Genomic DNA, 23332 nt, shown 5'->3' on the forward strand with positions numbered 1-23332 from the left:
ATGTATATTCAGTTAAAAAGGTCTGAACCACCAATGAAGTTGAAGTGAATTCATGAAACACGGATACTCTTTGAGATTAAAGGCCTACTATAAAAAAGCATGCTTCATTTAGCAAGGTTAAAGAAAACTAATCACCGCAAAGAAAATGCCACTTGCCACGTCTTTTGTTCATCACTGGATGATTTCATTAAATTATACTTTGCAATCGGCTTTAGCATTGAACATGAAATTGTGATATCAGCCCAGAATATACATATTATAAATCTAAACTTTGGAAAGACATATTGGTGATTTGGGCCTTTTCAGAAGAGGACACCATACTGATTTGGATGAGGTGATTAACTGTTCACCTGTGGCGTCTCTGGTTGGATGAGGTCGATCCAACCATGCAAATTGAACACACATATTTCTCGTAATGTTTTTATAAAAGTTTTTTAAAACTGAATCCACTGGGCTAGCAAAATATCCACAATGGCTTTTGTCATACACATGCATACTAATAAAATGAATGATATTCATATGAATACACACATGTCCTGTGTGCTGAACGTCTGCCTAGGGGTTGTGGTGGCTGAAGTGTAAAGTAAGTAGGAGCTAGGGATGTCCCGATCACCTTTTTTTGCTCCCAATCCGATTCCGATCATTTGATTTTGACAATCTGCCGATACCGTTTTTCCCGATACGATCTTTATGCAATGCATTAAGAGAAAAAAAAGGTAACAGTTAATGGCTAAATTCATCCAACGCGATGAATTCAGCTATCTTGGCTGTTCTTTTTTTGGCCTTTTCACTGTTCTGGGGCATTTTCTCTTTCCTTTTAAAAGTCTCCGCCTTGCAAACATTACATCTGGCTTTTACACTGCCTTCACTTTCAATGTTATAATACTTCCAAACTCCTGACATTTTCTCTGTCCCGATTCCCGAGTCACCAGCTGAACGTAGCCTCTCGTTAGCTTACTGCTACTATTAGACACTGCGTCCTGCCCACTATGTTGCCAGATTTGAGAGAAATAAGCAACCAGGTCTATGAAAACAAGCCCAAAAGAAGCAACACATACATGATGTTGTGTCATTTTAAACTAAAACTAAGGCATCAGGATGACTTTAAGACGTGAACATGGTCATTTTTGTTTTGTAACATTAAATAAAATAATACAAATATTTTATAAACATTTTTTTTAAATTCCCGATGCCTGATTTTTTTCTCCCGATTCCTTTTGAAAATCATGTGATCGGCTCCAATCCCCGATCACGTGATCGGATCGGGACATCTCTAGTAGGAGCTATAAATCCTCTATTCTTAAGCACTGACCTTGAAGATAGTGAAAGTGTGTGTTAGGGGCCCGGAATAGGGGAACACATCACCCTGTCATGCTACCTATGTAGGACAGAATCTGTTTGCACTTGAAGCTATCAAAACATCTTGTGTATGAAACTAGATGGTACAAACGAAAGATGTTAATGTGTCTACGCATACGTGTGTATCAGTGTTAGATTCCTCTGAACCTGTGGTTTTTACTTTATAGCTAACAAATGACCAGATTGTATTTCCATTTTGAAGATGTTATCATTGAACTGCTGTAGATTTAAATTAGAGAGCAATCAGGGAATAACTTTGTCAACCACATGGACTAAATGTTGGAAAATGGAAAAGACTACAAACTTTAAAATGTGAGAACTTACAACTGCTACTAAGTTACTCTACAGTGACTCCACTAAACCCCTTACTAGACGCTCACTGTGTATATCACAGTAAGTGTTGGGAAAAAGGGGAAGAAAACATTCAACTTCAGTGGGTCAGTAGGACAAAGTAGACGACAATGGAACTGGGTCAGCCATGTGTCTCCTTATCCTTAGCTAGCCTTTCCTACGCCCCCCCTTTCACACACACATTTGTTAAGACTTTTAACATGAACTCTTTTCATCATACATCCCACATATGTTCATTATAACACACACACCCTCACCCATGGTAACTGTCTTCCAGCCTACTGTCAACTGATTTTGACCTCTGTGCCCTCTGAGTTGAGACAGTTCAGCTGCATTTATTATCCCTGACACGCACATGCATATATCAATGTGCCCGACATGCACAAGCACACACACATATACAGTGTAACCCCCTCTCATAGACACATATTCCCTTTAACATTAGCACTGTCTGTAATGTTGCCCTGTGTTAAAGCCCCTCACCCATCAAGAGTCCTTCAAAACCACCAATGAATATTCACGACACCAGGTTAAAGCCTCCATGGGTGGCCGTATCTATCAACATGCTCCAACATGGGGCCTCTCAAACCATAGATGGAACATTTAATGGACACACCAGACTGTTCTCACATGTCCTTCTTTGCACTTTTGTGTAAAGGCGCATTCCTTTTAAGATATACCCGTGTCCACATATGTTGCGTTCTTTCTCAATCGTTCTTTATCAGAGCCTTAACAAACCAAACAAGAAAAGTGAAGCGAAGATACTTGTTGGTAGATACTGTAGTAACTGCTTGTTCTCTACGCGCATTGAAGCCAGTAGACCATTGCCCCGACCAGTTGTGATTGACAGGAGAGATTCTAGTTATACTTTAAATTGGCAAAAATATGTGTGCAATGTATTTGTATAATTCTTTGTGATTAGTTATGTTAAAGTTATTCGTCATCATAATTGAACAATGAAAAGCATTTTTACAGTTTTTCGTGTTAATAAGTGGTCATTAGTCCAAGAAATCAACACAGCAGAGAACAGGAAAGCTTTGAACAGCTCTCATCAAGTTCTCCATTTTACTCTTGTTAGTGGATTTCCTGTAAAACGAACAAAATGAGCGGGGAAACAAAGACTTCAGATAATCAGATCGTCCTCACATCCTTTGTTAATCATCAGAAATCAAAAGAATCATAATGACCTGTTGATGGTGTTTCTTGCAGTAAATGTTTATCAAGATAATCAGTATAGAAGGCCTTCGCCTTTTTGAGCCCTTTAGATATTCAACACCACAGAGATTATCCACAAATATGGCTCCTTGTGATAAAGATGTATAATGTTTGCATAATAAATAATGTAAGAGTAATGTGAGAGAACTGCTCTACGCATACATCACTCACTTCCACATAGTTGCAGTGATTCCATTTGACATTGTTTCTGCTTGTAATCTGATGCAACATGACTCGACTGTACTTGGGGTGTCACGACTTGTGAATCCACTTGACACTTTCGCTCTCTTTTGCTTTGTTATGACTTGACCTGTGACGGCATGACACAAGGTTGACATAAGACATGAGCAGACGTCGCCAGATCCTGCCTCGAGCTTCAAGCAATGCACGTTGTTAAAATGAGAAAGACCTATCTTATCTCAAACACTAATACAAAAATAATATGTTTGGTGTAAAGTTATTGGTTCAAAGCTGCAAATGTAATATCAGTTAACAACACACATAAACAAAGTGTATACGTAATCATATCACATACTCATATCACATACCCAGCTTGACCTAATAAGTAGTGTAACCCTGAATGTGGTTTAATACTGAGTTTTGAGACTTGGCTTCAGCCTCTAACAATCTTAAGTACATGCTGCGTTCCCAGTCATGGCGCCAATAACCACCATGAGAGCATCACACACTTAACCCTGCAACCCTTAACAACTGCACAATCCATAGATATACTGTTCCTTTTTACATGCTGGAGAATATGTGCTCATACTGTTAAGTGTGCATATGTACAGCTCTCTGCCTTTCTTAGCATAGCTTGACTGCAGTCTTCTCTCTGCAGGGAACACACACATATACTTACTCACACACACACACACACACACACACACACACACACACACACACACACACACACACACACACACACACACACACACACACACACACACACACACACACACACACACACACACACACACACACACACACACACACACACACACACACACACACACACACACACACACACACACTTGCATGTAGTCACACACATCCATCTTCATAGGCAAGTCATCCATTTCAGCTTCAACTTTGGCCCACATCCACTGGTATGTCTGTATTCATGTATGTTTGAATAGTCTGCATTGAGTTCACTGAGTTCATATGTGTGAAGCTAGTTTGCCTGCAGAAAGGCAGGTGGCCTGATCTCTCCTGTCCTGCTGCATGATGCAACACTACATGCAGCCCCGGGCATGTTCTCTCTGCTGAGTCTCACAGTGAGCTCAGCACAGCATCAGTAATTGGGATTTCTTAGAAGTAAAAACATCTATACTGTTGAAACCTGCTCATAGCACCTTTGAATGGATTCTTAGAAAACTGACTTCACATGGACTGAGATCAACTTTCACAGGCGGTAGTCAACGGTCTCATCTCCCCATGGAATAACATACATGATTTTCCATTTTCTAGTTTTGTGACGATGTATGGTGTTATGCTTTTTCTTTCCTACTCTATCGTCTGTGAGCCTCTATCCAAAAAAGTCCACCCCAACCATTCTGAACGTATTTATTTTTCCATCAGTCATCATTGTGAAAAACAGAAACAACTCTTAATGTTATGAAACATCCATTGACAGATGTTTCCACTGGGAAAGATGTTATTAACTATCATTTTATGTTTACCCCATCATTGACTTCATGCTTAAGTGGGTAAAGATGCTCCTTGACAACATCATGTTAGAACAGAATTGGCACACCGTATTGAAGAACGGTAACAACATGACAAGACAGAGTTTCTAAGTGTTTGCTTTTTTAGTGTTTGCAAAATTACATCATTTTGATGTTAACTGAGCTGTCACTTCATCCCCTGAAGTGATCAGTGATTCAGTATTAAGGGTAAATCAGCAAGACAATTGCTGTCCAATAATGCATCATGTCGCCTTGAGATATTATGAGAACCTCCACAGAAAAATAAACAAAGTATCAAATATGTACTATCATCATACAACCGCATCACTTTCACTGTGTCACTGCCAGATGTTATAAGTCTTGTAAGATAATTTAAAAGGAATTTTGGCACTCTGGTGAATTTGAAGACTCAGACGCCTGCCAGGACTCCTCTCCATTTAATTACTCAGTGGTAAACTCTACTTCAGTTTTGGAAGACAGGCTGATTTATGGGTAGACCTAACACACACATTTGCACAAGGTGCTCAGATAATTAACTTCTCTCAACTTTTATTTCCCTTATTTTTTATTAGATGGGCCTTGGCACAGAAACCCTGCAGAGAAAGAGAAAGGCTCCGGCCCCTCCCCCCACCCCAGCTTCCACCACCCCAGGCCCTGATGACACTTCGACCTCCGACTCTCCCACCTCTGATGCTACTGAAGCTCCTACCCCATCCTTCCGTATTAAAGTGGCACAGTCAAACCCTGTGTCCTATACCACTGTGGTAACGCAAACAGTAAACCCCGTCCCCTTGAAAACAGTAGCACAGCCTCCACCCGTGATCGCTGCCACCCCCACCCCCAGCTCTCCGACCCCCAGCTCCCCGACCCCCAGCGGCAGCAGCACCACAGACAGCCTAGCGGTCCAGGACTCCAGCTCTGAACTCAGCCACAGCCTTGAGGACTCTGACGTTGACCTGGACCAGGCAGTGTCGTACTGCAGCACCCTGACCAGCAGCACGGAGAGCGGCTCTGCTCGGGTCCATCCCGCTGTGAAAAGATCCAGCGGCAGGGTGGAGGAATCCCAGAAGGCCAGCAGCACGACGGCCAAACTAGATCCAGAGGTCATGTCCACCAGCAGCTCCAGATCAGACACTGAGTCGGCCCTGAACCTGAAACTGGATGACGTTGAGCACAACAGAAACAGCGCAATGGGTAAATATCTATAAAATGGCAGCACAGTCACTAAAAGAACAAGTCATATAAATGCAGAGATGGCAAAAGTACACACATCCTTTACTCAAGTAGAAGTACAGATACTTGTGTTTAAAAATACTCCGGTAAAAGTAGAAGTACTGACTAAACTTCTTTACTCAAGTAAAAGTAAAGAAGTATGGGCTTCGAAATGTACTTAAGTAAAAAGTACCCATAACTACCTACTGTTTTAAGAGTACCTGAACTCCCTTTATAGTAATAGAACAATGATGTCATTGTTAGCTAATGAATGTTTCGATGCTGAACAACGGCAAAATGACAACGTTTTCATTGGTCCCTCTTCTTTAGAGAAGACCAGGAAATGATGGATACACGGATCGTGTTAAAATCAATAGGCATGCAATGACTCTAAATAATAATGATCACGCCACCAAACAAACATTCAAACTAAAGGAACCAGCCTGTTTTGAAAATGTAAGAAGAAGAAAGTAAAGGTATTTGTCTTAAAAATGTAAGAAGTAAAAGTAAAAAGTCGTCAGAAAAATAAGTAGTGGAGTAAAGCACTGATACCAGAAAAATGTAATTAAGTACAGTAACGAAGTATTTGTACTCCACTACTTTCCACCTGTGTATAAACGTTTGTTGATTTTAGTGATGTTTAACACTCTCTCTGTGGGTTAATGAAGTGAAACAGTCTGAAGTTGAGTTGCCCGCGAGGAATGAGCTGTCACACTGCTGCAACCTCTGAAACTTAAACTGTCAAGAATGACGTAAATCACCTGGTGAAAGAGTAAATGTGTGTGTGTGTGTGTGTGCGTACACTTCATGGCTGAATTACAGGAACTTGTGGAGCTGGTTTTCATCATGGCCTACAAGACAATACAGTCCTTGTCTTTCGCCTGTGCTTATCAATCCCTCACTTTCTTATCTTCTCTTTTTTTCCACTTTCTCTCTCAGTTGCTGTCTTCATTTCTCCCTTTCTCATGTGCATGCAGCCACTCACCCGAAACCCTCAAAGCCGGCAGATACAATGAGACAGATCCATCATAGATTTAAGCCGGATCAACTTGAACTTTAACTGGCCTTGTATTGATCTGTTATAAAACCTAGATCTCTCTCCGCAACAAAGTGAGATTGCAGAAGAGGGCTGCTGTGTCTGACAGGGGGCAGGGATGAGAGAGAGGTAGACCTCAGAAAAAGGGATGAGAAAGGTGAGGGTATCAGAATGGAGTTCAGAGCAAGGAGCATGGGAAGGTTTGGCAGTGGGGATGACAAGGTAGAAACAAGGGGAGCAGGGGGGTTTAAAAAGAGGAGGATGATGGACAGGCACATGAAAGCAAGAGAAAGGATGAAATATGAGGCGGTTATTGCATTAGTCAGGAATAGAACAGAGCACAGGGAACTCTTGTTTCCTCTATCCTGACACTGCTGACAGTACAACACATTCTCTCTGCTCTTGCTTTAAAGCTACCTTTGGTTTAAATCTTCTTTCTTTAACTTTTAAATTAAAAAAATGCTTTTATTCTTGCACTCAATCTCCACATCAACATGCAGCAGCTAAACACTAAATGTTATTTCTGGTACACAGGATAGGGTGAAACACCTACATCCAGGGTGGTGCCCTCTGTTATATATACAGAAACAATATAATATATATTTAATATAATGTATACAGTGTATTTACATAGGGTTGATTGGCCATTTATGTGTGCTTCATACAGCCTTTCATTTGAGCAAAAACAATGTGTGCATGTCAAATGGTAAACTGTATATCCTTTGCTTTGGGAGCCTTTTGATTCTAAAGACCATAAAAAGTCTTAAAACAGTCAAACTATAAGGGATACTGGAGTATAGAATAGCTCGTTAGTACAATTTTGAATCTCTATTTGTAAATCATTGCTTCTATGCAATATTTACATAAACTCTTCAAACTCTTGTAATGCTGAAGCCTAAGCCTATCTTTGAAAACATGTATCTGTGGAATCTGCAAATATTCTTCTCACTGCTTGTTCAGCTTGAAGAAATGAACTCAAGTAACATTTAAGTATTGTCTTACCTTTAAATCTGGTTAGCAACCTCCACTGTTTGATATTGGCATTGATATAGTACTTGTGTTTTTGAGACATTAATCATATGGTTATTTAGCTGAGCACCAAAGGCATCAGTGCAGTGTATGTCTATGTGGTTGTTTAGTTATTTCTTTATGAGAAACATAATGTATGCAAACCCAGACACAATAACACAAGGGGGAAAAACGTATCAAATTGTAGGATTAGAGAAGAAGAGTTTTACCGCTGGTGTGTGTGTTCCAGAAGCTGTCAAGGTTATGATGGTGTTGTTCATCATCGCAGCCCTGCATGCCGTCTCAGTTCCTTCCTGTTGTCGAAAGCAGTGTAAACAGACAAAGCAGCACATCGAAAGCACCTGCTGACTAAGACACAGCACGCTGATGCATCTGTAGTCTCATAGGGACAGTTCTGTAGCTGTATTTCAACAGTGCTGTTTTATAGTAATTTTGCTTTTGCCCCTACAACCCAATATTTTAACTTTAACCCTTTCATCAGTCCACAATTCTGTTAGCATCACCCGCCTCCAGTGCTTTGTGAATGTATATATTACACATCCATACTCTTTACTTCCTTTCTTGCTGCCTCTTCTTTCATTAACAACCACATTGCTTTTCTTCTTTGATCAAGTCAATGTTTAAAATGTCACAATTCTAAATGTCTCCTAAAAATGTCCTGCATTTACAAATATGTTTTGTATTGATTGTACACAAGTTGGAAGCAATACTGAAAGCCACAGTAGCAGCTAAGAAATAAAATATGAGTTCCGCTCCTGCCGCACATGTTGTTATGCAGGTTATTGCAGGATTTATCTAAGCTGAAAGTTAGCCATAAACCTGAGGTAGGTGTCACTTTTCAGCTCAAAAGACCTTTGTTGCCAAGATTTGGCCTAATATACATACAGTAGATTTTGAAAATCAACAGGATTGTTGGTATTAACCTAAAGTACAAATAAATGTACTGTAAACATAAGATTGTCTGACAGCACTTTTAACAAGTGATAAACCCTTTGGCTCAGCACCCACAGAAACTCGAGTTTGAGAACAAGAACATCCGAACATTAAGAAAACCACTGTTTGAATAACAAGCCGTTTCTAAGAAGTGGAGCACAAGAACACAGAAGCAAAGACGTTGCCAGCATAAATAAAAAACAAAATAACTGTGATTGCATAATCTCTGCTACTTTCAGTCTGATAACTTGTAAGATGTTTCTCCCACATTCCCCTCTTTTAATTACAAACATGACCCTGAGATCTTGCCCTGCCTGCCTGCTATTTCTCCCATAGGAGCCGCTGATCGACCAGTGCCGCCCAAACCTCACCGCTCACCAGGCCCCCCGCAGCTTGTCCTCCCGTCCTCCCCGTCCTCCCCCCCCATTGAGCCCACAGAAAGCCGATCCCTGCAGATTCCCATGGAGGCGGAGGAAGCGGCTCCACAGTGTAGGTTCCAGATGGGCTGCCCCTCTATTTCTTTCATTGTTGCTCTTTCTTTTCTGTCCGAGAAGCTGCCTTCCTGGTTTGCTAACCTTTAATTCCATCCAATCAGAATGTGTTCTATCCTCTACTGCCAAACCTTTTTGTGTACTTTTTGTGTTTTCGCCAAAGGCTGGTTTTATCGTCATCCCTGCTAAATGCAATGTATCTCATCTATCCATCTCAATTCTCACCTGTTCTTTTCTTTACCCCCCCCCCCCCCCCACCCTGCTTTATAGTGTACTGCTGTGGGCCTTTGCGTCTGCGCTCCAAACACTCCTGAAGTCTCACTGGCTTGACCCGCCCGTCGCCTGACAATCACATCCAATCAGTTTCCTTTGCTTCTTCTTGGCCCCTTCTTACATCTGCTGGACTTTCACCACCCTCCTTTCATTCTTTGGAGATGTATTTTTTCTGTTTCTTCTTGTATATGTTGTCTTATTGCTACCACCATTTTCAACCGTCCTTGTTTATTTGCTTTCACTTGGAGTAACTGTGCCTCACAGAAAACCACTTTAATCCATGTGATGTTTTGGATTTCAGTTTTTTGACACACAAAATGCTACAAGTGAAAGCAAGAAGTGCCATCCAATCTCTCTCCTTAAGCAATGTTTTTTTTCCTTTATCTTTTTTTACAAATGTATGTATATAGCGTTGGTGGTTTTGTATTTCAACTTGATCAGCTGGTTGTTATTGATTTTGCATGAGATCAGAGCTGAGTTAAAAGTGGACAGAGAATGTGGTCAGAGGGCTATACAATGGCAGATGAGCTAACCCCTGGACGTATCAGTTACAGCTAGATTGATGGGTGGGAGGCTCAAATGCGGCTATGAGGCAAGGTCATGTGATATCTACATGTCAATATTTTGGTGATGCGATATCTGCAGATCAATAGTTTGACAGCGTATGTTTCTCTCTCTCTGCTTGGTGTTATGGCTTGGTTTAGAAATCTGAGACTTGAAAGCATGCTGCCTTTGGCAATATTATGGAAAGGGTGATCTATCAATGACATGTTGCTCTTAGGTAGTATTGCCTCATGTATTTTAAAGATAGGTTTTTTTAGACCTTCAAAGGAAAGCTCCGAACAGCTTACTTGGTGAAGAGAATGATACTACAAACTGATTTGTTGTTTGACTTATTATTTGGACGCTTATAGTTGCATGAATGCTTCACAGTTTGTTTTAAATATTGGGCAGGGGTCCAAAGTGATCCTTATGTTGTGACATCCTATGTGTATCATTTTGGTCTGAACAACTGCAAGACACCTGGCCTTATGGGAAGATTGTAGCATAAAACTACTTGTTTACACATTTAAGCACTTCATGATTAAATTGAAAAAGATGCATGTCAGAAAATGGTAAATGCTCTATTTGTGGCTATGATAAAGGGAACATTCACTAGCATTTATGTGGATGTTGACTCAGTGTGCTGATGGTTAATGTAGTCAATTGAAGCTATACATGCTATATCACCTGAGAGCACTTAGTTCTGCTTACAAAGCCTAGCTGTCAGCACCTACAAGTACATGTTGCAGTGATTGGCTCTGTCTATAACATCCTTAGCAGTTATTCTGGGATTGTCCCTGCAACGTCAAATGTCTGGTTGAGGGAAAAACAGATTATATTTACTTTGATCAGCTATATTTTTAATCAACCATGATTGGCACATTTTCTCTTTAAGGTAATGGAACCCTTGTATTCATCATCACTGATTCTGTCACAATATGATGCTTTATTGTGTTGTCACTGACTCTTTTTGAGGTATATCAAATATTATTTGTCCTTTGCAAGCTCAAAGCCTTTGAGATGTGGTACAAAAGTGTAGCCTAGTTAAGGGAATGTGTACTCATTGAACCGGTTGTGTAGTGAGATTGAAAACATGCTTATCTGTAAAGACAATCTGTTTTGTGATTGAAAAACACAATAAATGTTTGACTGACATTTTCCAATTAAACAGTTGAAGACTGCATCAAGATTCAAGTACCTTGGTTTGGGTTTGTGCATGGATTGCCATGGTTAGGTGTTGTAACAGGTCACACTATTGATTTGCTCCAGACACCTTTTGTTTGGCATTAACTGAAGCATGTGCCTAAGGTCATGTTGAGTTTGATAACTATTTGTTTGTAATGCAAGGATATATTTGTGTACAGACCATAGGGCAGTGTGAGTATATGTGCACTTGTGTGTGTACGTGCATGTGTACTTCTGTGTGTACGTGCGTGTGTGTGTGTGTGTGTGTGTGTGTGTGTGTGTGTGTGTGTGTGTGTGTGTGTGTGTGTGTGTGTGTGTGTGTGTGTGTGTGTGTGTGTGTGTGTGTGTGTGTGTGTGTGTGTGTGTGTGTGTGTGTGTGGGCTGATTGTGGCTGTGACTAAGCTGTTGCTGGGAAGGAGCTGGGAGGACAGCCCTGTGAGTCATCACCACATCTTCTGGAACTGACTGTTCTCTCCACACCATTAGGACCTGGCCCAAAACTGACATGCCAAGCACACACACACACACGCGCACACGCACACGCACACACACACACACACACACACACACACACACACACACACACACACACACACACACACACACACACACACACACACACACACACACACACTAGATATATTTGAGCACAATGCTTGCACAAATGCATCTACAGTATGGTATTACAAACAAGGTCACTCACTCTTAAACTCATTTGAAAGAATCCCCTGATGGCTTCCCAGTACTGTTACACGCTGACCTAACAACTGGTGCATTTCTTTTATTTTGGCCTCGAGTTCAATCATTTCAGTAACAGACTAAATATGTTCTCAGAATTCCACAAGAAAGACCAAAGCATGACTGTACTAAAGAGATGAGAGGCTTTCACTGGGACCCTTAAACACTTAAAAAGAATCAAATCGAAAGGGTTTGTTTACAATGAATCCACCCGCACATCATTAAAGATGTTACATCAAGCCACAAGTGGTTGTGCTCCAGGCTTTGTGTTTGTATATGTGACGGCGTGTGTTCTGGTTTGTGTGTGTGTGTAGTGTCAGAATACATGTTGAACCTAATGTAAATACTTCCCCCTCTATTTCTTGCTTTTGCTCGCTCTGCATCCTAGGCTCTTTTTCAAACAAATGCTCTCATGATATGTCTTACTGTTTTTATAATTGTTTTTCCAGCTATCAAAAGTCTTTAGTGTTGGTTTAAAACAAGACAAAGAAAAATGTCAACTCGTTTGTTTTAAGTAAATGCATGTCATGGTTTAACAAAACATTTAGTCTTGATTAGGATTTTATATTTTTCCTACCCAGATACATGCCCATTCTTAGGTCTTTAATTTCACCATACTAACCTTAGGCCATTTGAAACCCTTTGACTTGGATTGTAATATTTTTAAAGGAAACTGATAACACAATACTGATGCTAAGAATGTTCTTGATCCTCTCCCAGCTTGGCTCCACTCCATGCAAAGCTCTGCAGCCGTGTCAAGGAAACCAGAAACGGGCACGCCTGACGAGGAGACCGCGTCTGTGGGCAGTAGCAGCAGCAGTCTGCCTGACCAGGGCTACGCTGCCTCTGAAGGCATTGCAGAGGGCGAGGACATGGGCCTGGTCGGCTCTCCATCTGACACCCAACCCACATCCCCGAATGGGAGTTTGTCCCTGGATGGAAATAGCCGACCTGGACCAGAGAGGCTGCTTGGACCAGCACGGGACAATTCCAGTGACAGTGACGAGGGCTGTGCGACCTGGGGATCAAGACACAGGTAGTGAAGAAGAAGTGATAAAAATTACATTAACAAAAGGCACGGAAGTAAGGGTTAACAAAAGTAGGGGGTCAAAGTAGAATGAAGTTAACAAGCAATAACTGTATATCTTTACATAATGTTTCAAGATGATTGGCTTAGGCCCATTAAAGGTCTCCTATTATACTCTTTTTCATCAATATACTATAGGTCTCAGATATATACAAATATGTCTCTGAAGTGTTTGGCTAAAATACCAAACAGATCATGCACTGTAGCATCCCGTAAACCCCTCTGTTTCAGCCCTGTTTCAAAAGTGCGGATTCTCTGTCTGTTACTTTAGATGAAAATAAGGAGCCACGCCCCTCTGCGAGATATTTGGCTAAAAATAACCCACTGGTGCTCTAGGAGGAGATTCAGGTGATAAGGAGGGCGGGGGTTGGTTATTGGCTAATGGCCAAGCCAAAAAATCGTTATGACATCATAAAGTGGCCAAAATCTGATCAGCTCATTTTCAGACAGGTTTTTATATAAATGGATCAGGACAAAAAGTGAGAGAATCTTTTTTCCTGAAACTTTCAGAATCTCTTTACACAGAGGGGACACATGTTTATGTATAAAAGGCATGAAAAAGTGGATTTCGCACAATGGGTGACCTTTAAGGCATCTGAACTGGCCTTGTGATCATATGAATGACTCACAGCTTCTACCTTACTCATTCATCTACCTGGCCTCGTGCTTCAATTTGCTTTCTGCTGACTTCTACTCCTCTTCTTTAAATCCTGGTTGCATGGCAGGTTGGTTAATACATGTGCCAGTCAACATGCTGTGGGTCTGAGTCAACCTAACCACCAATATGTATTACCTGCATTAATAAACATTTATAATTAGATTATTGCATTTGCCGATCAAGTTTAGTTTTACATCTTTATTCCACCTGAAGAATGAACCCTCACTGTTTCAGATGACTACACTATAGAAGTATTTCCAGTGTTTAAACTGCTCTAGCAGAAATAACCAAGAGCAGTTCCCGCAATGTGTTATATTTGAGTTCTAGTCAAGGCTGGCACCCTCAACCTTTGGAAGCTGGCTGACATCGTTATGGTTTCTAGGCCGTTATTCAAAGGCTTTTGTGAGAAATTATTGCAGCCCCAGATCACTTTCCACCTTTTAAGTTGTTGTGAAATGTGCTTGGTAATGTGACCAGACCAGAAACCTGGATTGCTGCTATTACTCAGAGCATTTTTATGAATCCAGGGACTGGCCTGATGCGGCCGGCTGCTCTGTTTTCCAGGAAAACCTTGTTTTCTCAAAATCACTGACATTATATTTGGTTTGGCCTCCTTGTTGCAATTTGTTATGGCTAATATGCCAGTAACTCATGAGAATGCTCTGTTGAACCATTAAAAAGAGTGAAGGAAGTATAAACTGTGGTGATAATATCTTCACGGCTACGTGTTTGAGAGCCAGCAGGCAGCAAAAAAAGTGAAATCCAATTTATTTTAAATATCTGAAACCAACATTTATTTTCATTCTTCAACTGCTGAACTGCATTTAGCCTTTTGGTTTCTGGGGCAGTTTGGGGGAAGTAAGGGAGCCAGATGTAACAACAGCATCAAATAAGCAGCACATAACAGCTGGTGGCTGGATGACTGTTAATAAGAATGATGGGCAGTGCTAGTTTATGGCTGCTCCTACGCACTAATCAGTTTTTTGCATTACAAATGTTTCATGACTCTGCGTGTTTGTTTTCACATGTGCATCCCTCAATATGTATTATTGACACATGTTTTTGTGTTCTATCCTCAGGCACAATGACATCAGTCCACAAGCAAAGTCTGGCAGGTTAAAAAAAAAACATGACCCAGAGCTCACAGCCCAGCTCCATCGGACTTTTGCAGATTTTGAAGCGAACCTTGCAGGTGGGTGAGCATCGCATACCCATAATATTAAACTGGTATATTTTATTGCTTTATTGAGGTGAAGAATATATTACTTCCAAGGCTCTACATACCTTGGAAGTAATATATTCTGCAGTTCAGTAAAGCATTAAACCCGTTGATCATCATAACACTACAACATCACATTTATATATACGTTTATATATGTAGTTTGATGTCAAGTAGATTTGAAATGTTTCACATGACTGGGACTATTTCAAACTGAAGTTATAGCCATGGTAATATTTTTAGAAATAAATCTGTGCCCAAAGTATGATGTATTAACGTATTCCACATTTTCTAGATCACATAGATATAGCTTCAGCAAAGAAGTCTCCTTATACCATGTCCACAGACAGTAATGAGGTGCCGGTGTCCGTAGTGGACATGGATGTGCCAGTCACAGCCATAGATGAAGTACTGGAGGACTATGAACGCCACATTGTAGAGATTGAGACAAAGTCACTAACCAGGACGGCTGGCAGCAAAGGTAGGAAGAACGATATGGAAGAGCTGATACGTTGCCACTGTTGACAGTTGTATTATTATAATATATTTTAAATGACCTTTTCTTATCCCTTCTTATCACAGGTCCAGGCTTTTGTCAGCAGTCCAGTGTGGAGCCACAAAACAAAAACAACAATGCTTGTACAGCTGCTGACAGTAATAAAAGCAGCCGTGCAAACACTAAGCAGCTGCCTCAATCTGAGAAGCATAGAAAGTCTCTTGAGAATAAGTCTATCTCTGAGAAGAAGGAAGGCAAGATACAAGAGACAAAAACTAAAGAGATGCGTGTCACTGATACCAACAGTTTGAAAGAGGAAAAACAAAGAACATCAGCAGTGAAATCCAATGTAGACAAGCAGAAACACAGCAAGCCTGACCCCGTGAAAAGTGACGCTCAATCTTTTCAAGAGAAGAAGCCTGTTTTTCCACCAGCCAGTCAGATATCAGTACTGCCTGTAGAGAGAGATGAAGAGATGCACAGAGTTAGCCAGGGCCGCAGCTCTAATACTTCACACAGTCAAATAACTCGTAACGTCACATCCCGCTTCGGTATGAAAACTTTCACTGTGGTCCCTCCCAAACCTTCTGTTGTGCATGCTTCTATGGAAAAGCCAGCTGTCAAACTAACTGTCGGTGCCATTAAGATTGACGATCAAGGAAACATGGTGAAAGGGGGTACCTCCCGAAACAGAGCCGGTGGTGAGTCTGGACTTAATTCCAGTGAGGGGTCTCCTCTTCTTGGAAAAGCCAAAGCTTTTTGGAGCTCAAACGAAAGACAAGAAAGTTCTGTGCCTCACAGCAAAAATTTCAGTGATAAGGTTAAAGAGACCACAGATGGCCTGAAAAGTAGTCCCGCTGCAATCTCAGTAACTACTTTAAGGAGCAGTAACACTGAGGACCTGAAAACTACTCAAACTCCAGTTTATAAACCTGCAGAGAGGACGCAGCCTAAAGAGATGGTTAGAGAAGAAGCGAAAGAACCAGCAAGAGCCGTCAAAGTTGCAAAAGAAGAGCAGGTACAGGTGGAGAGCAACATCTCAGTGTCCAAAAACAATCACCAGCCAAGTAATTACCCTACACTGCCCCCTCCCATGCTTCCAGACCTGAAGAGAGACCTGTCCTTCCTGAAACCATCCAGGCGGACCTCCAGTCAATATGTGGCGTCTGCCATCACTAAATACACCCCACAGACCTCAGCTAAACCCAGCTCTATCTCTAATGTACATGACTCCTATTCTTCTTCGAAGTCACAGACTGTCGGTTTCCAGAGGTCAGGTCGCTCTATACAAGTGAATCCAAACCAATCCTCCCAGTCATCTTTGTCAGATAATAAGGAGAATCACTCTTCTTCTAAATCCAACCCGCCCGGTCCTACGAGGTCTATGAGCTACCCGGAGTATATTTCTGACTGCCAGAGAGATTTTGCAGGAGTGAGACCGGACAGGGAAGGATTTGGAAGCTCTGTCGGATCCACCAAAGCAAGTTTTAATTCGCTGGAAACAGAAACAGCCAGGAATAGGCTTATTCAGTCTAGTAGGCCAATCCAAAATGACATGAATGCCAGTAATGACAACGGTAATATTAAACAAATTCGTCTGAGAAGCCTCAGCCCTGCACAAAGCAGAACTCCACATTCATCTGCCAAACCTCCCACGGCCCCCAAGACTGTGTCTGAAGACCAGACAACTGTGAGTAAACCCAGTATTGGAATATTTTACTGTTAAACAAATGCTTGACATACAAATAATCACTGTCAATTAGTTATTTACAACTTCTCATCTTGTCTTCAGAACACGAGGGGCACGACCAAGGCAGTCACCAATCTGATACCTGATGCAAAACTCCAGCCTTCTGTCACAGTGACAGACACAAGTGCTTACACAGGTCCTCCACCCGTTACCCTGTTTGGGCCAGTAAAAAAGTTCAGACCAGTGATCTCTAAGTCTGTTGAGAAAGACTCGTCTCTGCATGGCAGCCTGATGGAGGCCCTCCAGACAGGTGGAGCCAGGGACAGGCTCAAGAAGGTGAGATACACATTGTACAGTGCACATGGATGATGGTCGAGGACAGAGCGATTATGATAACGATATGACATTTTGGAAATAATAGAAATGCACTATGTTAACAATTTTGCCATTACAGCTGAAGTTGTTGTCTGGAAGACTATATTGGAATAATAATAATTCCTCTCTTTTTATCTTTTAATTAGCTATCCACTTCTGGTCCCAGCATCACAAAGAAAGCCTCCTATGTAGAGGAGGAGAATGAGAGATCTGCTCTCCTGGCTGCCATTAGAGCCCAGAGCAGCTCAGGGAGGCTGAAGAAGGTAAAACACTCTTAGCTATTTACGCAATATCACCCCATGTCTGACCATATCAAGTGGGTGTGGTAAGGAGCTGAACCACGCCTTTAAAGTCACAGTATGATATGTTTTTTTATTTTCATAATACGTTTCTCATCCACTTTTAACCTCCTTAAATGAATCATTGAATATACCTACATTGCTTATATTATTTGTGCACATAAATAAATGGTCCGACCCAGTGGATGAATCTCATCCCCTTTGTTGATCTTATGACATCTTTGGTATGGTTAGAAATGTCTTGACAACCATTCATTTCCATGGAAGATGGCGCTGAGATGATTCATCATTTTCGTCTTGTGTCACCACCACATCAACATTCTATATATATTTTGTTTATGACCACATTTCTGTAAACTCACTCCACCAGCTACAGATAGAACAGGGATGCTTCTTTTAAATGTTATTAAGAAAAATGTCAGCATGCTAACAAGCTAAAAGATGAGGAACATAAATTAGCATTTAGCATTGTCATTGTTAGCATGTTAGCCTGTAGCATTAGGCTGTTATAAACTCTTAGTCTTTAATAGAGATCAAACACATAGCATTACAGGTGGGACAAGAAGGATGTTTACTAGAAAATGTGACTGCTGAACTTTCTGTATTGTAAGCTAGTTAGCAGCTCACAGAAGGGTGCATGAACCAAGTTATGCAAGCACGGGTGTCTATTTCCATCCCTCTGTGTGGACTGTGAGCTGTGGTTTGCTCTCATGTAAGAAAGAAAGAATGTGGAATGAAAGGGGCAGAAAAAGTGCTTCTGGAGCTAAAACATCTGCGGTTTTATTCTGGAGGTTCCTACCAGAAGTGGAATCCCTGGAATGGTACATGACTAAATCAGACACAAAAACTTCTCTTAGAGAAAAAAAAAGATAAATAAAGAAAACTAAACCACTTTGCACAATGGAGTTACAACAATATATAAATGTTACAATCATAAGTAAAAACATTCAATGCAGAAAGATTAGAACAAATGATGTTTAGATTAAAGAATATGGTTCAGAGGTTGACGTTAGACCATATGTGAGAGCCCCTGTCTATGTTTACATGTCTAAAGTTACCATTGTTCACTCTTTTGTTTCCTACAGACTAAATCTGGGTCTGCTGATGAGCTTGAGAAGTTCAGGACCGTGACATATGAGGAGGCAGGCCCTCCCTCCTCTCCCTCTCCTTCTGTCTTCACCCCACCACCGCCCCCACCAGCACCCATGATGGCACCTCCACCTCCTCCTCCTGTCTTCTTGGCCCAGGGTAGGAGTAGCACTGTGGCAGGTGCTAACGCCTCCATCAACCCTGCCTCGAGCAGGGAGGCTATGCTGGACGCTATCCGCACTGGATCTGCTGCTGAGAGGCTAAAAAAGGTACAAATAACCGGAAACAAAAGTATACATTTACACCAAAGAGTGAAAGTTGTTACATCCTTTATCTACTCTGCATTGTGGGGATTTCAATTCTACAGTTGCTCCATGAAAAGGCAGTGATAAGCGTGTAGACTCTCTTAAATATCACACACGTCACATATGATCAAATATTACCAGAGGCTGCTGGCTTCAAAATCTCAGTTCTGTCTGCAGAAAAGTTAGGGGAATATATAAACTAGTGAAGACATTAAAAATAAAACAAAGAGATTGAAATGTAGCATTGGCACAGCAAGTGATGAATATCGTAAAGATTCCATTTTTCTCATAAGCTTAATTTCACCCATAGAGACTCTTATCAAAGAAGAAAGGAGGGAGACAGACAGAACAGATTGAGACAAGAAAGCCAGACACACAGAAGAAAAAAGGCCTATGATATGAACTAGTGTCCTCTTTCTTCTCACATCTTTCGGTCTGGTTCCTCACGTCTTGCAACGTTCAAAGACACCACTGGCAGAAGAAAGCTCTCCTGCGGTGCAGCAGCAGGGAATCTGGAAACTAATCGCACATAGTAACACGTTCACAGATTCTACTGACAGCCCCACTGTACTGCTGTATGAATATTTTAAAGAAGATAAAGTTGAATTTCAGGTCAGGAGCTGTGTAAAAGTAGAGTTGACTGAACGTTTTCTCATTAATATTTGCATTGTTTTAGTCAGACGAAAAGTAAAACATGTTCACCACATTCAGACATGAGCTAAAGAAAAAGGGTACATATAAAACTTTCTTTAGTTAAGGCATTGGTTCTATGTTTTGCCCACCATACATGAACATTTGCCACCAAAGTGGAGAATTACAAACATGACTTGTTGTGTTCCTTTTAATAGGTCGCTGCGCCCAGAAAGACAGTCCAAGTGAATGGCAGACTGGGAACAATCCAGACAACCTCCTCAACACTCCCTCAGCCATAGGAGGGGACGCCCACACCACCGTAACAAAGGACATATTAACGCTATTAATATATTGTTTCAGGTCGTTATTGTTTTGCCATTGTGCTTTTGCAAATTACTTTTGGAAAACTTGAGTCACATTTTGAGTGGATGCTTTTTGAAAGTTGTGGGGAACCTTATCAAAGGCGTGACACAAATTCCAATATAAAAAATAAGAAAGAAAGAATGGTTTTTACATGCCATCTAGATATGATCGTTTGTTCATAAAGGGTTTCGCACCTCTGACAACCAACCAGGGCCTTATGCTTAAAAGATTTCGTATGAAAGGAGAGTATTTAAATACTACTTCTATGTATTTATGTTGTGAAAGTTGTTCTTAGTAGCCAAACCAATACGATCTCTCTGATAATTGTGTCACAGGTGAAAGGATTGCAGTTAATTCCATGTATAATATCAGTTCTATCAGTTAGCGTTAGCCTGCTGGAGAGAGTTCATGTCCATCTTTACAACATTTCGCAGTTCTTAAACATATCTTGCCATCTGTACTTGAATTCAGTAGTCTTAACTGGAATGTTGTACAAAGTGTGTGCCAATGAAAGCAGATTTAAATGGTTTATGAATTTTTTTTTTTTTTCCTTGATTTTTTCCCCTCAGTTAAGTTATGGATGCCTTAAACTGTTGCTCACTCAGTGTTATGTACATGATGTTTGCTTTAAATATTCTATATAGGATGCAATAAGTTGAATCTGCTGAATTTCCAGATTTCAACTACTTATTATTTGTCTAACAAATTACAAAAACTGAAAACTTAAGTGCATTTTCAAAAATAATGGATATATCCATTGATGATGTTTGATTTTTTTGTTTAAAAGTGTATTTTAATCAGATCTGGTCCATACAGTATGCCAACTTCTGCATTTCTTGGCTCTGAGAAAGAAAAAGATGGTGATGACTGATTTGTGCCTTTTATCGAAATATACTTCTAATGTAGCTTCTAATCATCATTTAGTGCTGCTGTTTAAGATCTATAAAGACATTTTAATGCGTGAGTGGCCTGCAGAAAACATATATTTGTACAGCAGCGATACGATTGACCGTGCCTTTGATGTTAGATCTATTTGAGAAATTAAGATGAACCTTTTCTTTCCTTAAAATGTCAACATTTTTGAAGCACTGTTATGGAAAGATATCAATGGGCAAAGATATAAGTTAACTAACCAACAAGTTACTATGGCGATTGGTCGTAGGAAAGCTGTAGGAAGGCAGTAGTTTAGGTTGCCTTAATTTAGGCACATGGTGTTGCATTCCATTGTGCTCCATTATAAGTTTACAGTGTGGAGTAGCTATGATGGCTATGAGAAACCTAGAGCATTCATATTCAGGTATAAATGCTTGCTGCTGTGGATTGTGAGAAATCTGAGTAAAGGGAGTTTTATAGAGATTATTTTTAATTCATGCTCACCTGTTTTTCCCTGAGAGGGAAAACCTTGAGATATATTTTCTTTTTTCACTAGAAGAGATTATTTCATTCACGCAATAGCCTACTGTAGCATTGTATATTTTGTACACGAGAATCACAGTAAAATATTTGATACAAATCCTCAATAGAGAGCTATTTCACTGATAGTGTGAACATTTTATAAGCTATTGCTTTTTAAGTTTTAAGTGCACATTGTTTTTTGGGGACGGTTATTTTTGTCTGCCTTACTTTTTGATTCAATAAATAATTTTGCAATCAACTCCAAAGTGACTTGCACCTGATATTCCTGTATTTGATCTTTCTACAATAAAAATGTGCCTTTCTTTTTAGTGTCATTCCAATGTGCCTGAGCCTTTTGCAGCAAATATGTATATATTGTAACCTCTCTTTCTCTTTACCTCAATACAAAGGAGCTATATTCCAGTCAGCCACTCATGACCCTGACTCATCACTATGTGGTCACATGAAATGGCTTTCGCAGAACTTCAACCTAACCTCTATTCCTGAAACACTAGTCATTGTGCCTTTCTTCCTTCCCTTAGAATGATGCCAATATCTACATTAGCTGTGCAATCATACGTAAACACAGTAGATACACATATTGGTGGGGCAATTTCAAGTCTTTAATTATAAACAAATGCTCTTTGAATAAATATTCCCTTTTCGTGGCAAAGATGTAACCAGGTAAAATGTAAATGGTGGGATTTTTAAATACCAATGAAGGGCGACTGGTCATTGACTGGGTACTGTCGTAGCAGTGGAATATGTCTGAGAGTTTGTAAGAGTGATCTTGGCTGTAAATACATGCAAAGGACCACAGGCTCTTCTTTTGTGGGTACAAATTCTGCAGTTGATCTACTTTACAAATTGTGTGGTTTCTTGTCTCCCTGTGGGTGTGAGTGATATTTTTGTCGTGAGTCTGTACGTGTGTTGAAACATACGGTTCCAAAACATTTTAAGCTACCGACAATGTAAACAACCTCTAATTCAAGAATTACCAGAAAATCATACCACATAAGACAACAGCAGTTATACAATTTAGGTTTGGCTTTGGTTACGCCTTTATAGACATGTTGGTAAGTTTGTTGCCATAACAGTTTTACGTAGGGCTTGAGGCAATCCACTTTAGTGAAAGCCTTTCCCTCACTGCCTTGACTTCTATTACTCAGCTTTGTTGAAGTTGACTTATGAGTGATGGAGATAGTGAGATCGATCATCAGCAGGGGTTTGTTTTGAATTTGTTTTTACGATGTTAAGCAGTCTACTATATATCTGATCAATCAATTTTAACAAAAGGCCTATGTGTGATGCTGAATGTCTGATGAGGGGAAATCAACATAATGTGTGTTTAGTTTATGTCTCAGTGCAGTCCCGCAGGAAGAATGCTTTGTTGCATGGTGGCACACTGAATATGAGTGATGTGATAATGTGTGTTTGTATGTCTGTGATGCAATGACTGCACAATGTGTGCTCTTTGAGTGCATGTTAACACTGATGGGCCACAGTGTGAGCCCCTTGTTATTCTTAAACCAGATGCATACACACAGGACTGATGACCTTTTGTACTTCAGATTCCCATGGTGTGTTCACATAATTTAAGCTTACCCAAGTCTGAAATATCACATGAAATATGGGAAAAAAGTCAACGCTAGTTCTCCATGTTTTTATTTCTG

General features: G+C 40.5%; 1 protein-coding gene across 2 annotated transcripts; it reads left to right on the forward strand.

Annotated features, from left to right (window-relative positions):
* The first annotated feature begins 5165 nt into the window (after positions 1-5165).
* On the forward strand, positions 5166-21982 carry LOC307045743 (protein cordon-bleu-like). 2 transcript variants are annotated; one of them, XM_079691666.1, is made up of 10 exons: positions 5166-5804; positions 9157-9309; positions 12771-13086; positions 14875-14987; positions 15310-15495; positions 15597-17200; positions 17303-17536; positions 17722-17838; positions 18960-19232; positions 20117-21982. In XM_079691666.1, exons 1-10 carry the CDS (start codon positions 5183-5185, stop codon positions 20198-20200), a joined length of 3702 nt encoding a protein of 1233 aa, XP_079547792.1. In that variant the 5' UTR covers positions 5166-5182; the 3' UTR covers positions 20201-21982. The 2 variants fall into 2 exon arrangements, with proteins under 2 accessions (XP_079547792.1, XP_079547793.1); XM_079691667.1 differs by lacking the exon at positions 9157-9309 and having other exon boundaries at positions 5167-5804.
* Positions 21983-23332: the final 1350 nt, after the last annotated feature.

This window comes from Notothenia rossii (genome assembly GCF_949606895.1).
Source record: "Notothenia rossii genome assembly, chromosome: 7".
In the NCBI taxonomy this organism is placed as follows: Eukaryota; Metazoa; Chordata; class Actinopteri; order Perciformes; family Nototheniidae; genus Notothenia; species Notothenia rossii.

Bases quoted from the DNA above. Each gene is read 5' to 3' on its own strand.
- LOC307045743 (XM_079691666.1), top strand. From the start codon at position 5,183: ATGGGCCTTGGCACAGAAACCCTGCAGAGAAAGAGAAAGGCTCCGGCC. The intron at 13,087-14,874 runs GTAGTGAAGAAG...TTCTATCCTCAG, and splicing joins ACCTGGGGATCAAGACACAG to GCACAATGACATCAGTCCAC. The intron at 17,201-17,302 runs GTGAGTAAACCC...TCTTGTCTTCAG, and splicing joins TGTCTGAAGACCAGACAACT to AACACGAGGGGCACGACCAA.